This window comes from Rhamphochromis longiceps, linkage group LG16 (assembly GCF_057381845.1).
Source record: "Rhamphochromis longiceps isolate RC_006_pf linkage group LG16, R_longiceps_female_GT1.1, whole genome shotgun sequence".
NCBI lineage: Eukaryota > Metazoa > Chordata > Actinopteri > Cichliformes > Cichlidae > Rhamphochromis > Rhamphochromis longiceps.
Genome location: NC_140572.1, coordinates 38,155,228 through 38,179,056, shown reverse-complemented (window position 1 = coordinate 38,179,056; position 23,829 = coordinate 38,155,228). Strand labels below are relative to the sequence as shown.

The 23,829-nt window shown below is 42.4% G+C and overlaps 1 protein-coding gene across 2 annotated transcripts in view; it reads right to left on the bottom strand.

Annotated features, from left to right (window-relative positions):
• Nucleotides 1-10,361: 10,361 nt before the first annotated feature.
• LOC146651641 (melanoregulin) overlaps nt 10,362-23,829 on the bottom strand; it is a 60,035-nt gene continuing 46,567 nt past the window's right edge. Inside the window, exons 5-9 of one of the 2 annotated variants that reach the window (XM_085384941.1) lie at nt 16,617-21,031; nt 16,271-16,520; nt 13,757-13,847; nt 13,505-13,671; nt 10,362-10,896 (exon numbers count right to left, since the gene is read on the bottom strand). In XM_085384941.1, the coding sequence (XP_085241067.1) occupies nt 10,819-10,896; nt 13,505-13,671; nt 13,757-13,847; nt 16,271-16,520; nt 16,617-16,690 (660 nt within the window). In that variant the 5' untranslated portion in view covers nt 16,691-21,031 and the 3' untranslated portion in view covers nt 10,362-10,818. The remainder of the gene's footprint in view (nt 10,897-13,504; nt 13,672-13,756; nt 13,848-16,270; nt 16,521-16,616; nt 21,032-23,829) is intronic. The other variant, XM_085384942.1, reaches the window with a different exon arrangement.

Below are 23,829 nucleotides of genomic sequence, written 5' to 3'. Positions count from 1 at the left end.
AGTTGAGCAACTTGGCTCTTGTCAGTGTTGCCAACTTAGCAACTTTGTTGCTATATTTAGCAAGTTTTCAGACCCCCTTAGCGACTTTCTAAAAAAGTGACCAGTGATAAATCTGGCGACTTTTGCTGGTGTTATTAGGGAGATTTATGACCACTTTTTGACGTGAAAGCACGTATCGCCCTTACTCTCAACAAGCTGTGGGTGATGCCGTGGGCACCTCGCCCGTGCCAAAGCGCTGACAGGCGGCGGATCGTCCGCACGCAGCATTCGTCCCCAGCTGCTGTCAGAGCAGGAGATTTTGACCCCTACGCATCCAGACTGCAAATGAATCATGAGCGAAGCCGCTGCTCCCGCCCTGACTGTAACACAGTCAGTTCTTCTTTTACTCTTACTTTTTGTGAATCACAAGGTTTGAAACTACTCAAAAACACACACACAAAAACTCCACCAGAGTGCCTATTTTGGGTCACTTTTGCCGGTACCAAGTCGGGATAAAGGATCAGGGTTGGAATTGTGACATAAAAAAAAAATTGCTAAAAGAAATTTAATTTGTAGTTCTAAATATATTCTTTATATTCTTACATATATTCTGCATTTATGGTGTTTTTTACTCACTTTATGTCTCTTCCACGATGTTATTTCTCTCTCCTACAACTTAGGTTACAATTAAATAAACATGACCAATTATGCAAATTAGGCGATGGCGCCATTTAGCGACTTCTAGCAACTTTTAGGACAGACATTTACGATTTTCCTTACTGAGGAGTTGGCAACACTGGCGCTTGTTAAGAAACTGCTGACTATTAGGAAGGATGGAAGTATAAAGCACGTCTGCATTAGCTTCACTCTTCAGGCCCAAAAACTGCCTCCGTATCTTTCACGGTCTATGGTAGTGTAATCATTAGCTGAAGCTGATTTTGCACGTTTGTGTGTACTAATTCCATCCATCCATTTTCTGACGCATATCCAGGTTCAGGTCACAGAGGCAGCAGTTTAAGCAGATAAGCCCAGACTTCCCCTCCCTGCCCACGTCTTCCAGCGCATCCGAGGGGACACTGATTGATTCCCAAACCAGCCGAGACATTATCTCTCCTGCAAGTCCTGGGTTTAACCCTGAGCCTCCTTCCTGTAGGACATGGGGGAAACACCTTGCCTAGGAGACATCCAGGAGGCATCCTAATCAGATGCCTTAACTTCCTCATCTGCCTCCTTTTGATGTGGATGAGCAGCGGCTCTAATCCGAGTCCCTCTTGAATGACCAAGCTCCTCACCCTTGGAAGAGCCCAACCAAACTTAGAAGGAAACACATTTCTACCTCATTTTTTCTCTTACTACCAGATGGTAAATGGCCTGTATTTATATAGCGCTTTTACTAGTCCCTAAGGACCCCAAAGCGCTTTACATATCCAGTCATCCACCCATTCACACACACATTCACAACCTTCGAACCGGCAACCTTCCGATTACAAGGCGAACTCCCAACTCTTGAGCCACGATCGCCCACTGTAGGTGAGGGTGGGAAGACAGGCACCTTCACTTTTGTGCTCAGCTTTCTCTTTACCACAAGAGATCAGTACAGCATCTGCATCACTGTGGATGCTGTACTGGTCCATCTCTTAAACTTATGCTCTGCTCTTCCCTCACTCGTTACCAAGATGTTAACTTGGGGTAGTCCAACACCCTCCAAACAACAATAACACAAACCAAGGTCTCTCTGCAGTTGTACAAGGACTAAATGCCAGTAACAACAGGCCAGAGATTCCTGAAAAAGCTTTCTGCAGCATGCCATCATGGGGAAGTTTGCTTTGAATCCATGTGCTGTCAATACACACTGGAGGAGTAAATCTGTACGTCTGCTGAGAGCTGGCCCAAAGAAAAGCACATTTTACAGACGGACGCAGGACTTTGTTTATACTCTGCTGTACTTTACTCCTTCTTTCAGCTTCACTCAACTATTCTGAGTCACTGCATCATAATTATGAAACAGTGCTTGGGTGGAAACTCAGCTAAAGGTACAGACATAGAATATGAAGTCACTGTGGTAGACAGGACCATGGAAGCTGAATTAGTACTCTATTAGTATTCCAGAAATGTTCCTGTAACCTCCCAGCTGTGGTGCATGCATGAAACACACACACATACGAACTTGCACATCTTGCTAGTGGTGACGTCTTAAACGCTTGACTGTACGGTTTATTTTAAAACATGAAAACCTTTTTATGCTTTTCAGTAAGTATACCTTTACTGTATTCTCTGTGTTCTGCCTCTTGTATTTAAGTATTTCTGAAGGCAGAGCTTCTCTTCCATCCACACCGTCATTACATGACATCACTCACAGTCAAGATGTCTTTTATGTCATACAGAGGCTCTTCTCTGTCAGCCAGTCTGGATGCTGTCGATATACCATCAGTACAACCTCTGATCCAGCCTCTGATTCATGTCAGAGAAATGGTGAACGTGAGTGGGTGCTTTTTGGTTGCGTCTGCAGGTCAGGTAGTTTGAGTGATGACAGAAAACCCAGCCAGGTGATCATGAAGGGGATGAATCACTGTCTGACTGGAAAGATGACAAAGGGGGAGATGAAGACGACGACAAGAATCTGTGTAAGAGCTTCTTAGACACTGTTATCTCTGTGTGTGTGTGTGTCTGTGTGTGTGTGTCGTTAACAGCTTGACTCTGACATTGTACCGAGCCCATATATAAAGTTCAGTGTTTGCCATACGCAACTGGTTTTGTGTAGGATAGATCTAAGGTAGTGATATCATTTAATAAACGCACCAGCCTGAGCGAGGGAAAACATATCAAAAGGATGAACATGACTCCACATGTTGAAGACAGCGGTCGGCAGGTTGGGGGAGGGAATTGCTCGCCAGCTGTGTGAGATTATCTAAAACACCAAAGCCACTTCAGTGAATGCTCTAATACACATATACACTCCATATACACAGCTGCATTTGTATCCCCTGTTTCCTTTTTAATGGTGCCCACCAAGCACCAGTTATTCATGGATGTTAGTTTTGGTCTAAATCTGGATGTCCAGTCATGATGGTCTTTAAAAATGTATGAATATGGTTAAAGGCAAAATGTGGAAAAGTTGTCTTTTTTTAATTCAACCTAATTTTAACCGCTCTCTAACATCAAACTGAACAAATGCTGTTGATATGAACCCTCGCGGACCCTGAGGTCCTCTGGTACTGGCCTTTTGATTGCTCCTAAAGTCAGGACACATACTCACGGAGAGGCAGCTTTTCAGTGGTATGGTCCTCGTCTGTGGAACAGCCTGCTGGAGGAGCTCAGGGCCGCAGAGAACGTACATGTTTTTAAGAACAGGCTCAAGACCACCTTTTTAATTTAGCTTTTACTTAGCGTTTATTTATTTTTTATGCTTATTTATTCTATCCGGTTATTCTATTATTAATTTAGGCTTTACCTAATATTTACTGATTTTATTCTTATTCATTTTTTAATCTTCTTACTCTATTTATATTTATATTTATATTGTATCCCGTTCTTATTTATTTTATCGTTTTACCCTGTATATATCCTATTGTGTCATATCTCCAGTGTTTCCTCGGAGGGCGCTCTCTGCACCGGGGTTGTGATCGACCGTGGCTGCTGGGTCTCTGGGGGTCCTCTCAGCCTGGCTGGGGGGCTCCTTTGCCTCCCTCCTGCTGTGTGCCCAGCCTGGAGGCTGCGGTCTGTGACCGGCTCCCGGTGCAGACGGCTCCCTGTTATAGTGTTTCCTCACTTGGCTCATGTGAACCCAGCCCAATTTTTACTCTTTAAGTGTGTGTGTGTGTGTGTGTGTGTGGGGGGGGGGGGAGATATGTGTGTATTCACATTGTTTATGTTAATGAGAGTGTGGGGAGTGAGTTGGAGGGTGGGGTGGGCTGCTTTTAACCATGTAAAGAACTTTGTGCTACATTTTTTTTGTATGAAAAGTGCTTTATAAATAAAGATTGATTGATTGATTGATTGATTAGACGTCTGAAAGCTGTGAAGGTTCATGTCAGGTCGAAGTGATTCCACACATTTATTTATATTTTGCTTTCAGGGAGTTTCTTAATTTTAGTATTATTGCTCAAAAATAGCCAGTTAGTTTGTATCCGACCATTTTCAGAGGGACGTAGTATTTTCTTTTGTTTATTAAACTACTTAACACTGACCTAGTGGCCCATCCCTAATTCAAGATATGGGCCACTCTTGTGTCTAGAATAAACAACTTAGCAAAGAATAGTGTATTTAGACAGCTTTTCACAAAATCACTTTACTTGTTCCCGTTTCTTTGGAAGAATGAATAAAAATTCATTGCACCAAAAAGGTGATTTCCAGACAGCTGTTAGCTGGAAACTCAGTAAGTGGAGGACAAAAGAAGAAGTGTCAGGCTTAAAAAAATATCTGTCCTGCTCTCGAGAAATAGGAAAAAATACAGCAAGGACCTCATCAGAAGTGGACTTAGTGGAAATGTGGCTGCTAAGGATCCAGGAGAGGTCAGGAGAGAGGTACAACACAGCTGAACAGGGGCTGCACTACAGTCAGTGTGATGGTGATGTTTAAAAATGGATGGAATTATGAACACAGAGAGGTGCCTTTAGATCCACCATGCAGCAACATCTGTAGAGCCTCTAATTGATCATGGCTTCACTTTTCAGCATGACAGTTGTCCCAGACACAGTGTGAGTGCAGTAAAAGCATAGCTGGATAGAAAAACACACAGTGGAGCACAATCGGCGTCGCCAGAGGCCGAACCTCAGCATTACAGAGACACTTTGGGCTTTAAGAAGCCGGGAGAGAGTTCCTCCTTCACTTTTTAATCAAATTTGGATTTAAAGGAACATTTTTTCTGAACATTTTTGCAATGAGATGAAGGGTTTTCACCTTTCTCCCCTTCAGTCAGGAGAGATGAAATTCTTTTCAGTCCCCTTTCAACATGTTTCTGCAAGGTTGGTGATTATTCGTCCAAACAAGGACACGGCGAGCACTTGTGAATATGATCGGTCCTGGAAAGCAAGCGTTTAACAACGAGTTGATGTAGTCTTAGATTCAGGAGACACCATTTATCTTCTTTAATTGTGTTCAATTTAAGGAACACAAATCAGGATATTTCAAGAGCACCAGTGGACTTGTGTAATTACCGATCCACCAGCGATGACCACAGACATGCTGTACACACCCTGCCCTGCCCAAAGACTTGCTCAACTCGTGCAGCATGTCTGTGTTTTGCATTATTTTCTGCCTGAACTAAGAAACTAAGAATGAGAGTAATATCCACAACATCAGGCTGCGATTGCACAAACAATGCTAACTCTGTTTTATGATGTATTTGGCCTCCTGGTAATGCCAGAACGCAAAATAATTAATGTTGTCTTACAGACGATATTAAATTTGGAGTTGATGGATGAGACTTTAAAGCGGCGTAATAACGCTGCCTTTCCTGCAAAGACTCGACTTCTGACCTTCTGCCTGGAGTCAGCGAGGTCAGCGCGTATTGGCCTGGTTAGTTTACGCTCTTCTTCAAACATCCGTTACAAATTACTGCGCGTGTGTGCGCATGGATGTGTATGTCTGTCGATGCTTGCATGAATGGGTGTAACTCTGCTGTCAGCACTGTCTTATCATAAATTACTGTCAGAGATAAACAATGGAAGTTTGGAGAAGGTTTCAAATGGGGCATCAGGAAATGCAGGCTGCCTGGTCCCGTAAAGACGAGTCTAAACAAACTCGTATTTATATTTATTTAATAAATCGATCATATGTAGTTTGATGCGTTTAAATCAAAGTGGCATGATGGCTAACAAGAAGAAATGAAAAACATGTTTTGTTTCGACATTCAAAGCTTAGTCATACTGACAGTCATGAACAGTGTTGGTCAAGTTACTTGAAAAAAGTAATCAGTAACTAATTACTGATTACTTCCCCAAAAAAGTAATCCCGTTACTTTACTGATTACTTATTTTCAAAAGTAATTAATTACTTAGTTACTTAGTTACTTCAGTTTCACGATTTACACCCTGAGTAGGTGATAGAGCGATAGATCTTTCAGCCCAATTCTACTTTTTCTGCATAATCCATCATACAAAATGTAATCAAATGGAAAAGTCTCTTTTTAAAACTTGTTTTATTAGTTTTAACCTTTTAACTTTATGCATCAAGCAAACATTAAATTATCTGCAACATTCTCTGACTGGAAGAAATTAGTTTAACATTTAAACCTATTTTCTGCACATTCCAGCACATAAAATAAAATATTTTTTGTGTTTACACTCAGTCTTTCAAATAGATGCAAGTAAAACACAGCAGAAAATAAATAAAGTCAAAGACTCAGCGGTCCTGTTGCTCTATTTTCACCTGTAAAGCAGGAGTGGGGCAGGCGGAGGTTTACCCTGGTGCAGGTGTGCAGCGGTCAGTGGAAGAATCCGTGAGTTTCTCTGTGAGTTTCCCATTACGTCGTAGCTACTGCTTGTTGGAAGTTTAGGGGTTTTTTTCGCTGTAAAAAGAAGTTTTCTTCCCACGCACAGCGGACACTAATGTTTTTGTCACTTTTTATGGAATCAAACTCAAAGTAAGGTCAGTACTTCCACGCTTTAAACGCTGCACGCTCATACTCTCTCTGCACTCCATATATGATCCATTGTTGATCTGCACACAGCTGTTGTCACGAACGTCGCACTCGCTTACGTCACTGTCATGAGACACTCTGGCAAAAAAAATCACGGTTTTAGTAACGCAGTAACGCAGCGTTCCTACGGGAAAGTAACGGTAATCTAATTACCGTTTTTGCAATAGTAATCCCTTACTTTACTCGTTACTTGAAAAAAGTAATCAAATTACAGTAACGCGTTACTGCCCATCTCTGGTCATGAATATTCTTACCTGAAACCAAACGTTCTGTTACAGCTTTGGTCCAAACACCGTAAAACATCATATTTAGGTCTGTAAGCATGCATTTTTTCATCGACACTAAAATCTAAGTGCAGCTGAGTAAAACCTTTGACCACAACAGCAACAGAGGTCTAAGAAATGTTTGCATTACTTCAGTTAGCTGTGGTTCAGTGAATCAGATGATGATGTGAACATGAGCGCATCACCCGTGAAACAGCTGCAAACATGACTGATCTTAAACGTGTTTAGTCTCCAGTAACGCACGTGTAAATAAATACGTAATAATTATTCACTTAATGATCCGTGTATATTTGGTTTTAAGTAAACGCTTGGTGGACTCGTGCTTTTGCGTCAGCTGCATAACCTCCAAACACATATGACAGTTTATTAGTACACCCTTAGTCACCACAGCACACTGCTCTTTATCTGCACATCAACATGAAGGTCCTGACCCTGTGGGGGTCAGCAAAGCAAGCTTTGTTCAATGTCACGTCTTAATGAAGCAAAGCGTGCACTCAGAAAAGCAGGATTAGGGGTTTAGTGAGATAACGTCAGGTTTAGCCTCGGGTTATGAAGGGTTACTCCTCGCTCAGCTCACCATGATAACTTGTGCTCTAATCTTTCTGAAGACCAGGCATGCAAAACGATATACTGACCAGAAAATCTCTGGAAAATAGTTTAACTAGTCCCAGAAAATCTCGAGGACCTGGAAGGATAAACAGCGAAAGGCCTTTACGAGACCATATGAAGTTTCTCTTGTTCCCTGACAAACATCAGTAGCACTTTTAAAAAAGCTACAAGGCTTAAAATATGAATATAATCCTTAAACAGGGAACCTAAAAATTTATCCTGCATTGAGCGTTTAACGTCTTTGGACTGTCTTCATACTGTAGGTTGTAAAATTAGCAGTTTCACTCACTCACTCACTCTTAGCTTGATGTGAAACATATTGAGCTGATTTGCAAGACTGTCAATATTTCCATAAGTGAAGTCATCGACGACAAAGACATCCTGTTAGCATTGAGCTTATTTCATCGTGCAGACTCCAGGTCTGTGTTTATTGGTCCTCTGCTTTGAGGCAAAGACAGGAGAGTCATCAGATAACATAGCTAACCCTAACCCTTCCAGCCTTTAAAGGGTGGCACATGTGCAGTGTGCTACATATTTCATGCAAAGTGCATGAATTTTGAACAGGTAAATGACAAAATTACATGCAAAATGCTGCATTTTGTAAATATGACTTACAGAGCCTCTCATCACAGCTTAAACCAAAGACTTTTATACTGAAGACAAGACGTATGAGCACAAAACTAAAAGCCAGCGCCTGATAAAAATCTGCTGCTGTTAGCTGGGTCTGCTTACCTCACACTCCATGCTGGCAGTGGGCTCTCTTTTTAAACTACTGTGAGCAGTTGTCGTGTCTCTTCGTGTTTATTCTTGTGCACATCTCTGCTACATGTTGGCTTATTCGTATGAACTCTCTGTTGTAACTTTGTTTTTGGCTGTTTTGCGTTCTTTTTGTTGTCTTTTGTAGCTGTCTGTTCCGCCCTCATCGGTTTCACCTGCACCCAATCAGCTCGTCCGTCGTCCTGTTTACCCTCCAGCTCTCTGTGTGTCCCTCATATTTACCTTCCTGGATTCCCGTTTCATTTGTACCAGATTTTTGTTCTTTCCAGGACTTTTTGTAAGTTTTGTTTTTTTAATCAGCCTAGTATTAAAGCTTACTGTGTCTGCATGTGGGTCCTCACTTTATTATCTCATAACAAATGCAGCTACTGAAAGACATGAAACGCACCATCTGTCGCTCTGCTTCACCTAACAGGTACCGACCTTTGTGTTGGTTTATCTTTAATAAACGGGAACAGTAAGGGGAAAATGCACAGACAGAAGACAAAAAGAGAAACACAATGGTGTTTTTCTCTTATTTGCTTTTGCGGTAATTTAACAGTTTAGTAGTTGCTGCAGGAAGGAGAAGAGAAAAAATCTGTTAATAAGATTCAAAAACTGGGACAAAGGAATCAGGGCATGCCGGTCAGACGGTTCAGGCGTGACTTTGCGATGAATACCCCGAGAAACCAAACCGTTTAACATTACGCATCTGTGTTTGTGCGTCTGGGGACAACAATCCACTTCAGCATCTCGTAAAATGACCATCAGCTGGAGTCACTGTCTGAATGACCGCTGTGTCTGTGATCGTGACTGACCACAGCGAGCTGTTCGCTGACTGGCCTTTGGTTGCTTTTGTCTCACTCACACACACACACACACACACCCAGCAGATGAGAAGTGTGTTTTCCAAAAGGTTATATAGTGAGCTTTTAACCCTGTAATCAGAACACGTCTTTTTGTCTAAATATTCTAGTCTGACATCATACAAAAGCACCCTCTCAATCAATGACTCTCTCTCTTCTGTCATATTTCAGTCCAATAAATACAAACTGATCACTCTGTGTGTGTGTGTGTGTGTGTGTGTGTGTGTGTGTGTGTGTGTGTGTGTGTGTGTGTGTGTGTGTGTGTGTGTGTGTGTGTGGAGAATGATGCAAGCAGTGCTCGATGTAAAAATGCACACACACAGACACACAGCGGTTTAATGAGAAAAAGGTGCAAGCAGCACAATGGCGTTCAATGCTGCCAGACCACTGGTCCGTATCTCATACTCTCCCCTCCCCCAGCGTCTCCCCTCTTTTAGTTCCACATCTGTTTCCCAAACTTTGGAAGGGGCCTTGAAGAGCACAATATCTGGGTCAGAGTAAACTGCTTCTTTGTGCATATGCATGTGTGCAAGTGTGCAATAAGGAGTGCACCACACACAAAACGTTGTCACACACCCTTTGAACCTGAACATGTGGAGAGTCTCAGGTGTGTGTGTGTGTGTGTGCAGGTTAACAGTTATTCTAAAATGGCTTGGATAAAAAGCAAAGATGTCATCGGCATCCTGTACAAATCTTAGAGAAAGGGGGGTTAAAAGCGGGAAGAAAGTTTAATTTCCGGTAGACAGCCTGCATAACTCACTGTGTGCATAGTTTTCCATTTTTCTCCATTTTATTCTTATAGAAGAATAAAGAATAAGTGTTTCGAGCACTTCTCCTTTGAACTGAAAGCTAAATCCAGATTTGGGACGTCTTAAATTTAACCTGATAACTTAATCCTCATTCTCCACGATCACAGTTTGAGCAGCAAATCATGAGGATTCATCCTTTTCTCACTTCTGTGAAGCGATAACTTTAAGGAGTGAGCAGAGTCTCAGTGTGGGATGGTCAGCACTGTCACGTCACATCAACACGGTTTCCAGTTCAGACCTCCTGGTTGGTCTGACAGCAGTTTGTAGGTCTGAAGCCATGTTTATTAGGTTAACTGGTGATTGTGGCGATTATGGTTAAAGTGTGTGTGTCTCTTCCACAATGTGTATATAGGCTGCCACCTTATGGACAAAACTACTATTACAGTAAAAAAAAAGATTGAACCCGTAATGAGTGAATATATTTTAATGGTCACAACGTGGACGGGAAACAACCCAATATGACAGAAAATAAACAGTTTACTCCTACAAGTGTTAACAAACGAGTGTTAAAGAGGATTTTTAAATAGTTTATGTGTAAAATACTGTACATATAGAGATAAATAATATAGTTTCAAAGGTTATTTTAGTTTTTACTGAATAATTTTTATTATCTTTGAAAAATATGGATTTAGTTAAAAATGTGACGATGTAGACATAAAAAATAAATATTAAAAATAGTATTTACTTTTGTATTTTACAAATTGTATAAGCCAAACAACACAAGCACAAGTTAACAGACTGAGCTGGGACAAAAAGGGGTTTTCGGTTAGAATTAAACTTCAGGATTTAAATTAAAACGGAAATGTGGTCAAATGTGTTAAAACAGCATGAGTCCACTTTCTTTAAAGGACTCCTTCGGTCTTTGGCACATTTTCTCAGCCTTCTTTCTTGGGATATTTTTCCTTGGCCAGTCTGACAAAGTCCTCAGCGCTGTCCAGCAACACCAGGCGGTCCTGAGAGAAACATCAAGAAACACAAAAGTAGTTAAAGACTGTTTAGTAGACAGATGTAGTTGGAGGAAGAGGCACAACAACAAAACAGTAGAGATATGAGAGAAGAGGTGAAAGAAGAGTGAAGAACGGGGAGGGTAGAAAGTGAGAGGAACTGTAGTTTATAAACAGGAGTTTCTTTGTAAGAATCTCTGAACATAACAGCAAAAATGCAGCCTAACAAGATTAACCTTATCAAGACAACATTCTACTGTGAAGCATCCTTTCTTTCTATTCTTGATCAAGGAGTTAAAAGCAGACGGTTTGAGTATCTAAGAGCGAGAGTGGAATTGTCATGGTGGGCTGTGTGGCAGGCAGGCAAGCAGGAAAAGGACCCGAAATGCAGGACTCTGGGAGACAGGACTTGAACTCAAAACACAGCTTTAATGCTAGAAAAACATCCCATAAAAATAACTCTAACAGAAACAAAACAAAGTAGGAACACGACAATCACACAGCTTGGAGAGAGCACAACACGACAAAGCGCACAGGAAAACACAGGGCTTATATACACAGGGGAGTAATCAGGGAATGGGCAACAGAAGGGAGACACAGCTGAGAGAAATTAGGCTAACGAGACAGGTTCTGTTCATAATTTTTATGGACAGGATTTCTAGGCGCAGCCAAGTGGCGGAGGGCTTTCGCTTTGGTGGCCTCAGAATCTCATCTTTGATTTTTGCAGATGATGTGGTTCTGTTGGCTTCATCGGGTGAGGGCCTCCAGCTCGCACTGGAACGGTTCGCAGCCGAGTGTGAAGCAGCGGGAATGAGGATCAGCACCTCCAAATCTGAGGCCATGGTTCTCAGCCGGAAAAGGGTGGAGTGCCCACTCCGGGTCGGGGATGAGTTCCTGCCACAAGTGGAGGAGTTCAAGTATCTCGGGGTCTTGTTCGCGAGTGATGGGAGAAGGGAGCCGGAGATCGACAGACGGATTGGGGCTGCAGCTGCAGTAATGCGGACGCTGCACCGGTCCGTCGTGGTGAAGAGGGAGCTGAGTGTAAAAGCGAAGCTCTCAATTTACCGGTCGATCTACGTCCCTACCCTCACCTATGGCCACGAGCTGTGGGCAGTGACCGAAAGAACGAGATCGCGGATACAAGCGGCAGAAATGAGCTTCCTCCGAAGGGTGGCTGGCCTCTCCCTTAGAGATAGGGTGAGAAGTTCGGCCATCCGGGAGAGGCTCAGAGTAGAGCAGCTGCTGCTCCACATCGAAAGGAGCCAGCTGAGGTGGTTCGGGCATCTGACAAGGATGCCCCCTGGGCGCCTCCTGGGTGAGGTGTTCCAGGCATGTCCCACCGGAGGAGGCCCCGGGGCAGACCCAGGACACGCTGGAGAGATTATATCTCTCGGCTGGCCTGGGAACGCCTTGGTATTCCCCCGGATAAGCTGGAGGAGGTGGCTGGGGAGAGGGAGGTCTGGGCCTCTTTGCTTAGGCTGCTGCCCCCGCGACCCGGCCCCGGACAAAGCGGATGAAGATGGATGGATGGATGGATGGAGGCAGGGGGGAAGTAAAACTGAACACACTGACATGAGACATGAACTTTCAAAGTAAAACAGGAAACCAGAAACAATTCACAAAAACACAAACTTGACACTGAGTGGTGGACAGAAAGAATATAACACATAAAACAGAGAAGAAGAATAACCCTTATTACAAAATCAAACCAGCACAACTTAAAAACCCGAACAAATCATAGTTAAGAAAAACACCAAAACAGAAACAGGAAAAGCTGGGTCGAAAATGACCCAGAACCGTGACAGGAATAAAGCAAAAGTTCATTTCCCAGCTGCCAACCCACACTTGGCTTTGAAAAAGCAATAAAAGGGCCTTAAAATCAGTTCTGCATTTGACAGGAAGCCAGTGAAATGTTTACTGCAGCAGCTGCAAACAACACAGTGTGAACTGAGCAATATTCTGGAGTTGAGAAAAGTGATGGACTTCAATTTAACAATGTTCAGAAAAAAGCTGAAAAAAGTAGCAGAATTGAATCTTGAATCAGTGTCACTCCACGATTCCCTAAATGAGCATCAAGGTTGGATGATACTGATCTTAAATGGCTACATTATGGTTCTCAGAGGACCAGACAGGATCCTCTGTCTTATAATCCTGCAACTGAAGAAAGAGGATGGACCCATTACCAGCAGTCACTGAAATTCAAAAGCAGATATATTTATATTTAGAGAAGTGTGGAGATGTGTACAGCAAATAGGGTCTCGAGGGGGTTTATACCAGTAAATGAAAACAGGCCCTAAATGGAGCCTTGAGGTACTCCACGGGTGAAGAAGACAAGCTAACTAGGTCTAAATTCCAGCCATATGAAACTTACAGAAGAGCAAACTCTGTGTTATGACAATCAATGAAGCCTGAAAATCCATACACCCATTTTCTGGGTACGCCGTGAACAGGTTTACAGTCCATTTTTACACGAATGGGAGCTTAGATCCATTCACCAGACTTTTTGTTTTTAAAACAGGTAAAAGATACTGCAGTGTCCAATATTTCCTTTGAAAAATTAGGAATAATGTCCAGGGACCCGTGGTTGACAATGTTATGGATGCGTGTTTGCGTGTACCATGATACAGAGGTATCGGTTCTGGTATCCTGTTCCAGGAGGGAACAGAGAGGTGTGGTCCAGCAGCTGCGTCAACAGTTCAGTCGCTTTGTTAAGATGTTCTTCATCTCGACTGAATCGGCGCTGTTTGTTCACACACAGCAAGGCGTCCACCTCACACTGGTAACCTGCAGGGATCCAAAGAGATGAGCAGCGGGAAGAACGGGGAATTACACAGGCAGCAGAAAAGAGCGGAAACAACCGAGAACTCACCGAGCTGAAGCAGGATTTTCTTCCACCGAGCTCTGACCTCTCGTTTGGCATAGCGCAAGGTGTGTATGTCATAATTCAACTTCTCCCATTCCTGTAGACAAACACAAACACTTCCTAATTAAAATATACTAATGATGATGCAACTTACAACTGAGGGAAATTATATTTCTGCAGTGTATTCAATTTAAAAAAGCACAAATGTCAGCCTCATGAATCAGCAGAAAGTTATTTACCAATCCACCCACACCTTCCACTTAAGAGCCGTCAGTTGTCCTCAGGCTTTATGAATCGCACATGTACGAATAACAAAATGAATGATGGCTGAATCCTGTTTAGTATTTTCATGACCACAGAGCCATTTTTACTTTTTGTTTCGTCAGATGTTTACTTATTATTCTTTAGTGACCCAATGTCCTCGTTGAAAGGTATATTTTATTTTATGGGTTTAATATTTAGCAGTTTGCTTTTTGGACGTGTTATTAGGAGCTTCTTGTGTTAAAGGGTTGTCTGTGTAAATTCTTTAAAATCGTGTGTGATTTTTAACCTGCAGGTAAGTGTGTTTAATGTTGGAGTTGCTATCAGAGGACTGGAAACTGTAGAATCATTGTGGTATTTAGTTTGCTTCAAACACACCAGCCCACCTAGTTTGATCAAAACGGGGGTCCCAGGTTTTGGACACAGTATAGAGTGGTGGGGTGCTACACCCTCACAGTTCATTCATCTCTTGCTCCTGTTTTACTTTGGAGGTTAGTTATGTCTTATTTCAATCCCCCCTCTGTCTCTTTGTCTTGATTGTCTTCACCTGTTCCTCATTATCTAGTGTGCCGATCCCAAATTTGTAGATTGGGCGGGACTATTTATACACATGTGTATAAATAGTCCCGCCTTCTTGTTGCAACATCGTCTGTGCTCTATCAGTGTAAGTTTCTGCCTTATGGGACTTTTGCTGCTGTATGTTGGATTACGTGGTTTTTTTCTTTGTGATAAGCAGTAGGTGACTGAGTTAAAGAAATAAAAAGGGTTTAGCTATTAAAGTTGACTTTTATTAACTCTGTCTCCCATGTTTTGCACTTTGGCTCCTCACACGATCCACACAGCCACTGTGTTTGTCTGGGAGTTAAAATATTGTTAAAAGTCCACTCTTAAAAATTGAAAGTTGTCTTTAAATTATACAGAAAAAACAGATTTTAACTGTAAAGTATAAAAAACACAAAGTTGACAGAGTGGTATGTCCTACTTCATCTTCTAGATAACCCCCCACCCCTTCGGCCCCCACCACTGTGAGGGCTCTTTAATGTTTCAGGCCTGCTGAGTTTTTTGTTTTTGTCCTAATATTAAAAGCAGTCCCGCAGCATGCTGAGAATTGTGCAGTGAATATTCTCTTTGACCGGCCTGCCAAGCTAATGACCTACATCTCCATCAAGGAGTTCATTTATTTACACAATGTGCCCACTGTGTCCTGCAGCCTGACGTGTGCACTAAACTCAAATGCTCACTGAGCTGCGGTCCTGAAATTCTGAGAAAACAGCCTCTGTCCTGATGTGTTCCCTCTGCGCAGAAATGAAGCACGACTCAAAAGTTGAGAAAAAACAAACCAATAAACTTTTTGCTTGCTAATGTCACCAAAAAACCCTGAAAAAATAAGGATTCAAAATCAAAAGTCGAGACGTGCTGGGGTTTGTACATCCACCACCTCCAAACACAAGCACACTGACAATGATGGAGTCTAACTAACGAATAAACAGCAGTGATAGGCGCTGGGTGACTGAGTAAGTAAGGAGCACGTGGTCTGTGTGTCGTTTGTGCGTTTGTGTGTCGGTGCTCAATCACTAATTGACCCGTGGTCACATTTGCTGAATAGCTGTTTTTAGACAGCTGCATTCTTTCTCATTTTCTGAGTGAGAGCAACAGATTTTCCTCTGGCCTCGCACTAATCTAATCTAACCAAGGCTTTTATGCATATTCATAATTATTATGGCTTGTTTGTCACTGAAACACTATCTGTGGCACTATTTCATATTATTTATTGACATAAATCAGGCTTCTATGAAAGTCACCTGTGTGTCTGCCCTTTTTAGATTATTACATTAGAGATCCAGTGGAGAGCAGATGGGAATTTTCTGACAGCATCCAGTCACGAGGAACTCCAGTTTGGCCGGTAAATGTTGAGTTTTGTTTGTGTTTTTTGAAAGATTCCTTAAATTCTTAATTTAAGCTGCATTCACTGGAATTTAGACATACCTCGACGTCTTTTAAACTGCTGGAGAATACACACTAATATTAATAAAAAATACCCTATTATATAGTTTTAGTTTAATCAGCCAAATGCTTATAAGTTATATAAGTTTACAAGCTTAAGTGGCATGTCCTGTGAGCAGATTGACTCCTATATGTTACACACCCAGATGAGAACAGATTGTTTTATAAATATGTTTTTTCCCAGTTTTGCGATAAACGCTGCTGTTTCATTACGCTTATTTCAGCGTCTGTAGTGTACAGCATGTTTTCTGTCACCTCCGTAGCCTCGTCAGTCTGGTCTCTCATGCTGATGAAAGCCTGTAACTCTCGATCCAGTCCCTGACTGATGGGAGTGTTTTCGGCTCTGTCTGCGATGGCCCGCTGATCAGCGGTGCTCCTCTGGCTTTGCTGGTTTTTCCACTGACTCGTTTTTGAAGGTGGTGGTCCAAATATGTTCTTCTCTTCTGTCTCACTGTCACTAGACCCACTGGATAGCTGCTCAAGTGGCCTGGGAGTGCTGTGCATCCTAGAGAGAAAGAAATAAAACTAGGATACTATAAATGTGTACTTTGGTGTATTAAAATAAAGGGTGACGAGTTGGGATCGTAACAGTTTTTCTAACCGCAAAATAGCATTCCTCTCTTCTTGGTTGTGTTTCAGATAGTGACAGCAGCAGATGGTAAACTTAGCTCCCATTGGCTCTTTCCAAAAGTTTTTAAAAAAAATAATGGATATTGATCCTTCACAATAAAATCCCAAAACAGCCTTTAGTCAAAGATTTCTTTAAAAATCCCCAAAAAACCAAAACAAAAAGGGCACAAATTCCAAGCACAAGCCGATCCTGTTACATGCTTCCTTCTGTCCGAGGCTGAATTCCCTCCCTCGGTCAATTACATTATCCACGTGAAAAAGAAACAGGGGAAAACAACAACACACACACACAGGATACTCCAGGGATGAATGGCACACTCAGTAAGTCCTGATGCTCCAGATTGCAGTGGCGAAGGCAGCAACACTTCAAAACTCACACTTCTTGAGTTTACTGCTCTGAAACTGGAAGTGTGGTTTTTGTTATACTTAAACATGTGTCTCATTACATGAAGCAGAAAGAGGCCTTTTATACCGATGCTTCCCTCTAATACTCGAGTCTTCTGTTTGAAAGTCCTGTGTGATCGTTCTGGAGCACAGCGCTGCAGTCTGGAAGATTAAAGCTGTCCCTGGGACATTAAAACACAGTCTGGAGTGAGCGTGATCCACAGTTAGGAGCAGTTTGTTTCTCACCACAGGAGTCATCACCTGAGACAATGTGATGACTAGTTTATGGATGATTTCAAAAGATTGCATAAGAAGTCAGATGTTACGTTTTCAGATAAATATTTAATGCACTTCTTTACAGTCTTTTTGAAGGAGACCTGTGGCTCAAGACGGATCAGCTGAAGGTCCAGAAGCTTCTCTCAGGTCTTGTGTCAGGCTTATTTTTCCTGTTTGTTGAGGACATGACTTTCAGATGTTCGTGTGTTGAAGATATTTTGGACAGATTAAGATAAAGATACTAAGATATCTGCTATGTGAAGACACAAGACTGGTCCATCCCTTCTTTTAATGCTTCAGTGAGTCATAAGTCAGAGTTAACAAACATCTGGGCAGGTACAAAAAAGAAGGAAATTATAGATTTTTCAAAATGAGAAGTTCCTGTCTTCCACAGTAGATGGCAGCATCACCCCATTTTACTCTTTCTCGCCCATGTGGGCCCCTCTCACTCAGACACGCTGGTTGTGTTTATTTTTATTATGAGCTGTCGATGAAGCTTGAGGATTCGTCATACAGCATCGTTACCTCCTCAGCCATGAAAACCTTGCTATCACATCTGTTTCTCTTCACTTCCACCATCAGGTTTGATTAGTCATCAAGAAGAAAGTGAAAAACATGTTTTGGCTGTGTTTGCTTTTGTGCATAGTTCCTGCACATTATCACAGCGACTAAATTATTTATTTTCTTCATAAATTTCTGGCACATTTACATGAAAATTTACATTTCAAACATCAAAGCGATCTAAGACTCTCTCTTGTGGGTTGCTGCAGTATTTAAAGTGGGCTATAGAAAATAGGACAATAATGGAATTATTTAGAAAACTGCAGACACGATGGAAAACATCTGCACGAGCCAGTGAGCGTGAGGATCTGAGGGGTTTATGTATTTCTTTCTTAAACAGTCCAAACGTTACTCAGTTCACGGCCTCTGGTGTTGGGAAGATCACGCTGCGCCTTGCCTGCTGTGACGTGGATACATACTCTCATTGAACTCCTTGTTTACATGGGATATGATTTCATACAGTGTGCTGTTTGCATGCTGTACTGCACCCACACTTCTAATTAGACTAGTGTGACATGTAAAAGTGATGAATGGTTCTCGCATTTGTCTTCTTCAAGTTGCTGTCTTATCCGGCGCCTTTGAGCAGCTCTCTGAAGACGGATATTTACCATCTGCCGTGGTTGCTGTTGTTATGTTGCTCGTAGTTCTGAACGAGTTTGCATTAAAAAGAAAAGTGTCCTGGGAGGAGCGTTTCAGCCTGGACGCGGATGACTTTGGAGAGGACACAAGTTTACATCTCTACGCATTTACATCTCAGAGGCCGGAGTGTGCAGGAAGAACTCAGACACGTGTGGTTACACGGTTTATGAAATTTGGGCCAGTTTTGCTCTGATCAGAGTGTCTATGTGGAGCATGTGGAGCACTCCTCGTGTAGCTGAACCTTTTCTACCATGCAAACTCATTTTGGCATCGACTCGAAGAAGACTGAAGTGAAAAAAAAAATAAACGATTTGTTTATTGTAAAATTTACTCTCTCACATGTGTGCAGGTTACCGCTGGCGAGTTCAGGTATATGGATTTTCCCTCAAACATCGCCTCCCTCTCCTCTCGCTGTCTGAGATTTATATTTCCAGTGTGCATTCTCTCCTCCTACCTCACTGACTGCTGGACCACCAGCTTTCTTTCTTCCTTTTTTATACACACAGACACACACTGGGCCAATGGCAATGTGACATTGACATAGTGCAGTTGAATACCTTATGTGAGGGTGAGTGATGGACCCTGATGGCTGTTGCCTCAAGGTATGTGTGTCTGAGTGTGCGCACTGTATGTGAGCAGCAGTGGAAATAGCATTATATTCCAACTCGACACAACAGGTCAAACACCAGGGGACGCAGAGAATAATAAGTAGGAGCAATGACATATACACACACTCGTACGCAACCCTTCAGGGAACAAACTCCTCGCTGCTCCATCACTTACATTCATGAAAGAGGCGCTCACACATGACTTGGTGAGGAGAGTAGAGCTTCCTGACACACACACACACACACACACCCACCCATGAACAGAAGAACTGGGCAGGGATTCAGAGACACAGATTGAAGGTGATTATAATTCACAGTGAAGTCTGGCTGCTTTAGTTATCTCCAGCTCATCCATCTAATGTGTGTGTGTGTGTGCATGTGTGGTTGAGCACTCATCAAGGTAGCAGGGGGAAAAACACCACCAGGAAACATATAAATCACAGAGATGGGGGGAGTGAGACAGTGAGGAAGAAGAAATCAAGACTAACCGAGAAGAACGAGGTGAAAGAAGAAACGGGAACAGAGAGGAGTGCGGGGAGTAAAGGAGACGATGAGAAGGAGAGTGCAAAAATAATAAGCTCTTCACCAAAAGTGATAGTAAGCAGCAGTAACTTACACTCACGAACAAATGCTACAGCTATCACAGCTCATGGAAATAACCCATGTCTTAGATTACCTACCTGTTTGAAAGTTGCGATGAATCTGAGGTAAGTGCTCACACCAAACCTGCACCACACAGGCTCTTCTTATAAAGAGGAGGTTAATAGATGTGTAGTTACGCACAGTGACTGTCCGGTGGAGCTTTTGTGTAGTTTATTATTTAAGTTTATTAATGTGCCGCCAATGAGCCACAGCATCTAAACCACCTGCCTCTGAAACAGCTTAAACCCGCCGTGCCACAAATCTCCTCTTGAGGTAACGGCGATGCTCGGTGCTCGCTCGGTGCCTCAGGTGCTCGGTGCCGATTCTCTGCAGCTTGTCCTGCTAATAAAATGGTCTCTTCTATGGGGGCGTGCCGTGGCTATAGAGGTGTTAAAGATCTGCAGCAAAGTTTAGCATCTTCTTTTCAGTCTATTTCCTGTCGCTTTTCATCTTCTTCCTAACACACGTGTACCACACACATTCACATGATGAATACAAGTGCGTGTAAAAGGGCTCCACTCAGTGGGGACCGACGGGGCATCTTTGCCGCACATTTTTACTGCTAATCGATGGAGATGACACCATTTTTTTTTACACACCGTCACTGCTGATCAATGAGAATTATGCCATGCTTTGTAGCTGTCACCGGTAATCAATGAGGGTGGTGCCATCATCTGCATCTTCTGATCATTACAGCCGGTGATCAATAATAAAACTGGCTCAGGATGACACGCGATTATCATAGACCAGCAGTCCATGATGATAGGTTGATAATGTGTATGTGTGCGAGAGAGAGCTGTGCCACAGACTGACAGCCACAGACGGAAAAACACAGACGAAGGAGAAGCTGACACGGAGATCAGGAAGTGGTCATATTTCAAACCATCGTTCTGGCACGGCTAATAAAACAGTGCAGCAGACACAACACCGCCACTCTTCCTTCCTTTTCTAAATGAGATGTTCATGACTGTCAGAAGGTGAAGTTATTTACTGCTGTGCTCTGGTAGGAATAATCAGAATCAGGTGTGAGGACACTTGGAGGATCTTATCTATTTAAATCTACCTGAATTTATGTTTTTGTACAGACAGTCTGTTTGCATGCACAAATACGACCTGTAGGTACTCAGCCTCTGATGTTCTCCTTCTCAGGATGTCAAATGTGGCTGTTTTGGCGTGTCAGGGGTGTTGTTCATCACATATGTGGTTCAGGAACTGTTGTTCTCACATTTGAACACGCTGGGAAGCACTAAGGACAACGTTTGAGTCCGGGACAATGCTGTGGAAGTAAAGCAGAAAAGCTTTCACTCGGAGTCGTCTTTCTCACTTCATAAATGTAGAGAGCTCTTGATGTAATTGTGGTAAACATTCAAACTCATATAAAAATCAGGTACCTTGAGCAGACTTTATTTTTTCTGTCTATGCATTCATGCCACTGCGTCTCCCATGACTTGGAAGTGATAACATTTCCTTTGCAGCTACATGGTATTATTTTAGAGGAAGACATGCAGTGGGTGTGGTGCTGGTTAAACATGAAATATGTGCAGCCTACTTGCTTCTTACAGCTGTTATTTTAACCTTTCTAACTGACAGCTATTTTTCATCCGTGAACAATTACGTCTTCTTGAGCCTCGAAACAAAGAAAGACTTATTGCCTCAACTTCCTGCTTGTTACACCCACTCTCACAGTTGACCCTGCCGTCTCCACATGAGATAACTATGAAAATAACTCACTTTAGTGTTCATGCACCAGCAGATAAAGCAACAAAGAGACTAGAAAACAAGAGTCGGGAAGCAGGCTGATAGAGAGGGAATGACGTCGCGGTGGAATAGAAAGAGGCAGACAGACAAACAGAGACCGCACAGCAATCATGCCAGTCACAGACCATCACCGAGAGGTGACTAGGCCATCTGCGTCTCTGCCTGACTGTAAAGTAACTCGCCTTCAAAACAGGAAATAGCCAATATCACACTAATACCCTGAGGGGAACACACAGAAAGCTGTGTGAGGCATTTCCATTCAGACTTGATTTTGTGCTCGCCTGAACAACCAGGATGTTTCCACACGAGGATGCTTGAAAGGTGGCGTGATGCGATGTTTGTGTGCGATCGGTTGATTGCTGTGTCTTTAAATAATTAGTGCAGGTGGTTCTTAATGTAACCCGGACACACTCTGTGCCATTTTGGCCACATTCATGAAGCAAAGCGATGCCTTTATTCCCACGATGGTGATATATGATGCCACTGCAGCTCATAACAAACGTGTGTTTGAGAATGTGCTGCTCTGCATCTTTGTCCGACTCATGCATGAATGTAAACGTCATGACTTGACAGCTGACCGACCATGAATAATTATAGCTGTAGAGATCACACCGGAGGTGACTGACAAGATGTGCACACACACACACGCAAACACACACTGAGTCAAAGTAGAAGACAGATCATGACAGTATGTTGATGAGCAGATCTGCACCCACTCATAATTCACTGCTGCTATGCTTTCCTTGAGCTCTAGGTGGCACTGTTGAATTGCACAGATACACTGATGTGGGGTAGCATGTTGTGAATATAGTTTGAGGCATATGTGGAAATCTTTAGTTCAAGTTCACTCCTTGCACCTAAAGGAAACGATTAATAGAAACAGAGAAGAAAGTGTTAAATGATCCTGTTATATTAAAGCAAGACTCGCGCATACATTAACTTTCAGAGTTTGCACAGATGAACTGACCTTCTGTTTAAGGTCTAAATTAATCCAAGAGTGACCTCAGTACAGCCAACGTAACATAAAGCGAGCTCGCAGTTTTCTGGCTGAAACTCTGCGTTTCTGCAGATTTAGATGCGTGCAGAAGATGTTGCCCAAATAATGAAAGCTGAATATCAAAGGTCTTTTCTTAGTCTGACTCTTTCTCACCCACTCTTTGCAACTGTTTGCACACACGTGCGTAGGCGTGTGTGGGCGGCAGTGCACGCAAATGAGCATGACACTATGAACTTGAGCTAGCGAGCTTTATTTTCTGTTTTGTTTTGGTTTTTGTTTCCAGCAGTTTCATTCAAAGACAGCTTCTTCTCACTTTTTAATGTAAAACGGGGTCGAAAGTCAGTCCCTTTATGTGTCTTATGTTTTTCTGTCATTTAGTGGTCTTCAGTGTCAACATGTGTGACTCACTAGTAAACAAACAGCTTAGAAGTGATAGCCTGCATGCTGCCGGCCTCTTCCCCAGGAGAATGTGTCCTTTAGCCTATAATACCCCACCTTCTGTCTGGGTGTCATCATTTCTTATGCTGCTAAGCTGTTATGTGCCAGACTTTTGACAAGTAATAACTTTAGTGTCTGCTCAAGAAACACGACGTGGAATCTGAGTACTTCCCATCCCTGCCTCAGATCTCACATACACAGTTATCTCTGGGAGTATTTGGACAAGGATTAAACTTTTATCATGTTGCCTCTCTACATCATGGATGTTAGCACATCCAATCGAGATGTGACTAAAGTGTCAACTTTTAACTTTAATTCATGGCATATAAATAAGAATTGCACCGTGTAGTTGTTATAGACATGGTCCCCCATGTTCACAGGCTCAAAAAGACCATTGACTGTGAAGCGTTGCAGTCCTGGGTCTGTTCTCCAGTGATAAAACAGTGTGTATGTGTTTTAGCAAACCAGGTCACTTTGTTGTAGAGCCTTACGTTTAATATCTGGAGAAAAACTGCATTTTGTCCTGTCATAATTTTTATTGACTTCAAACTCTTAAATTGAATCCTGTAAGCCTGAAATATATACAATCTCTTTATATATGTCATAACACCACCTCCACTATGTTTAGCAGTTGATGTCAATGTCAGTTTTATTTCTGTAGCACATTTTAAGCAACACATGTGTTAAAAAAAACAACATTAAACCACAGATCAATAATTTAATTCGATAAAAGGACCGGCTGTTACAATGTTACAATCCCTGATGATGCATTGCTTCAAATGGAGAAAGTCTTGATGGATGGCTACTTTGAGGAGAGGCAGCCCAGAAACTTTAACTAACTTTAAATAAAATAAATTGAGTGACCTGACCTGTTAAAAAAT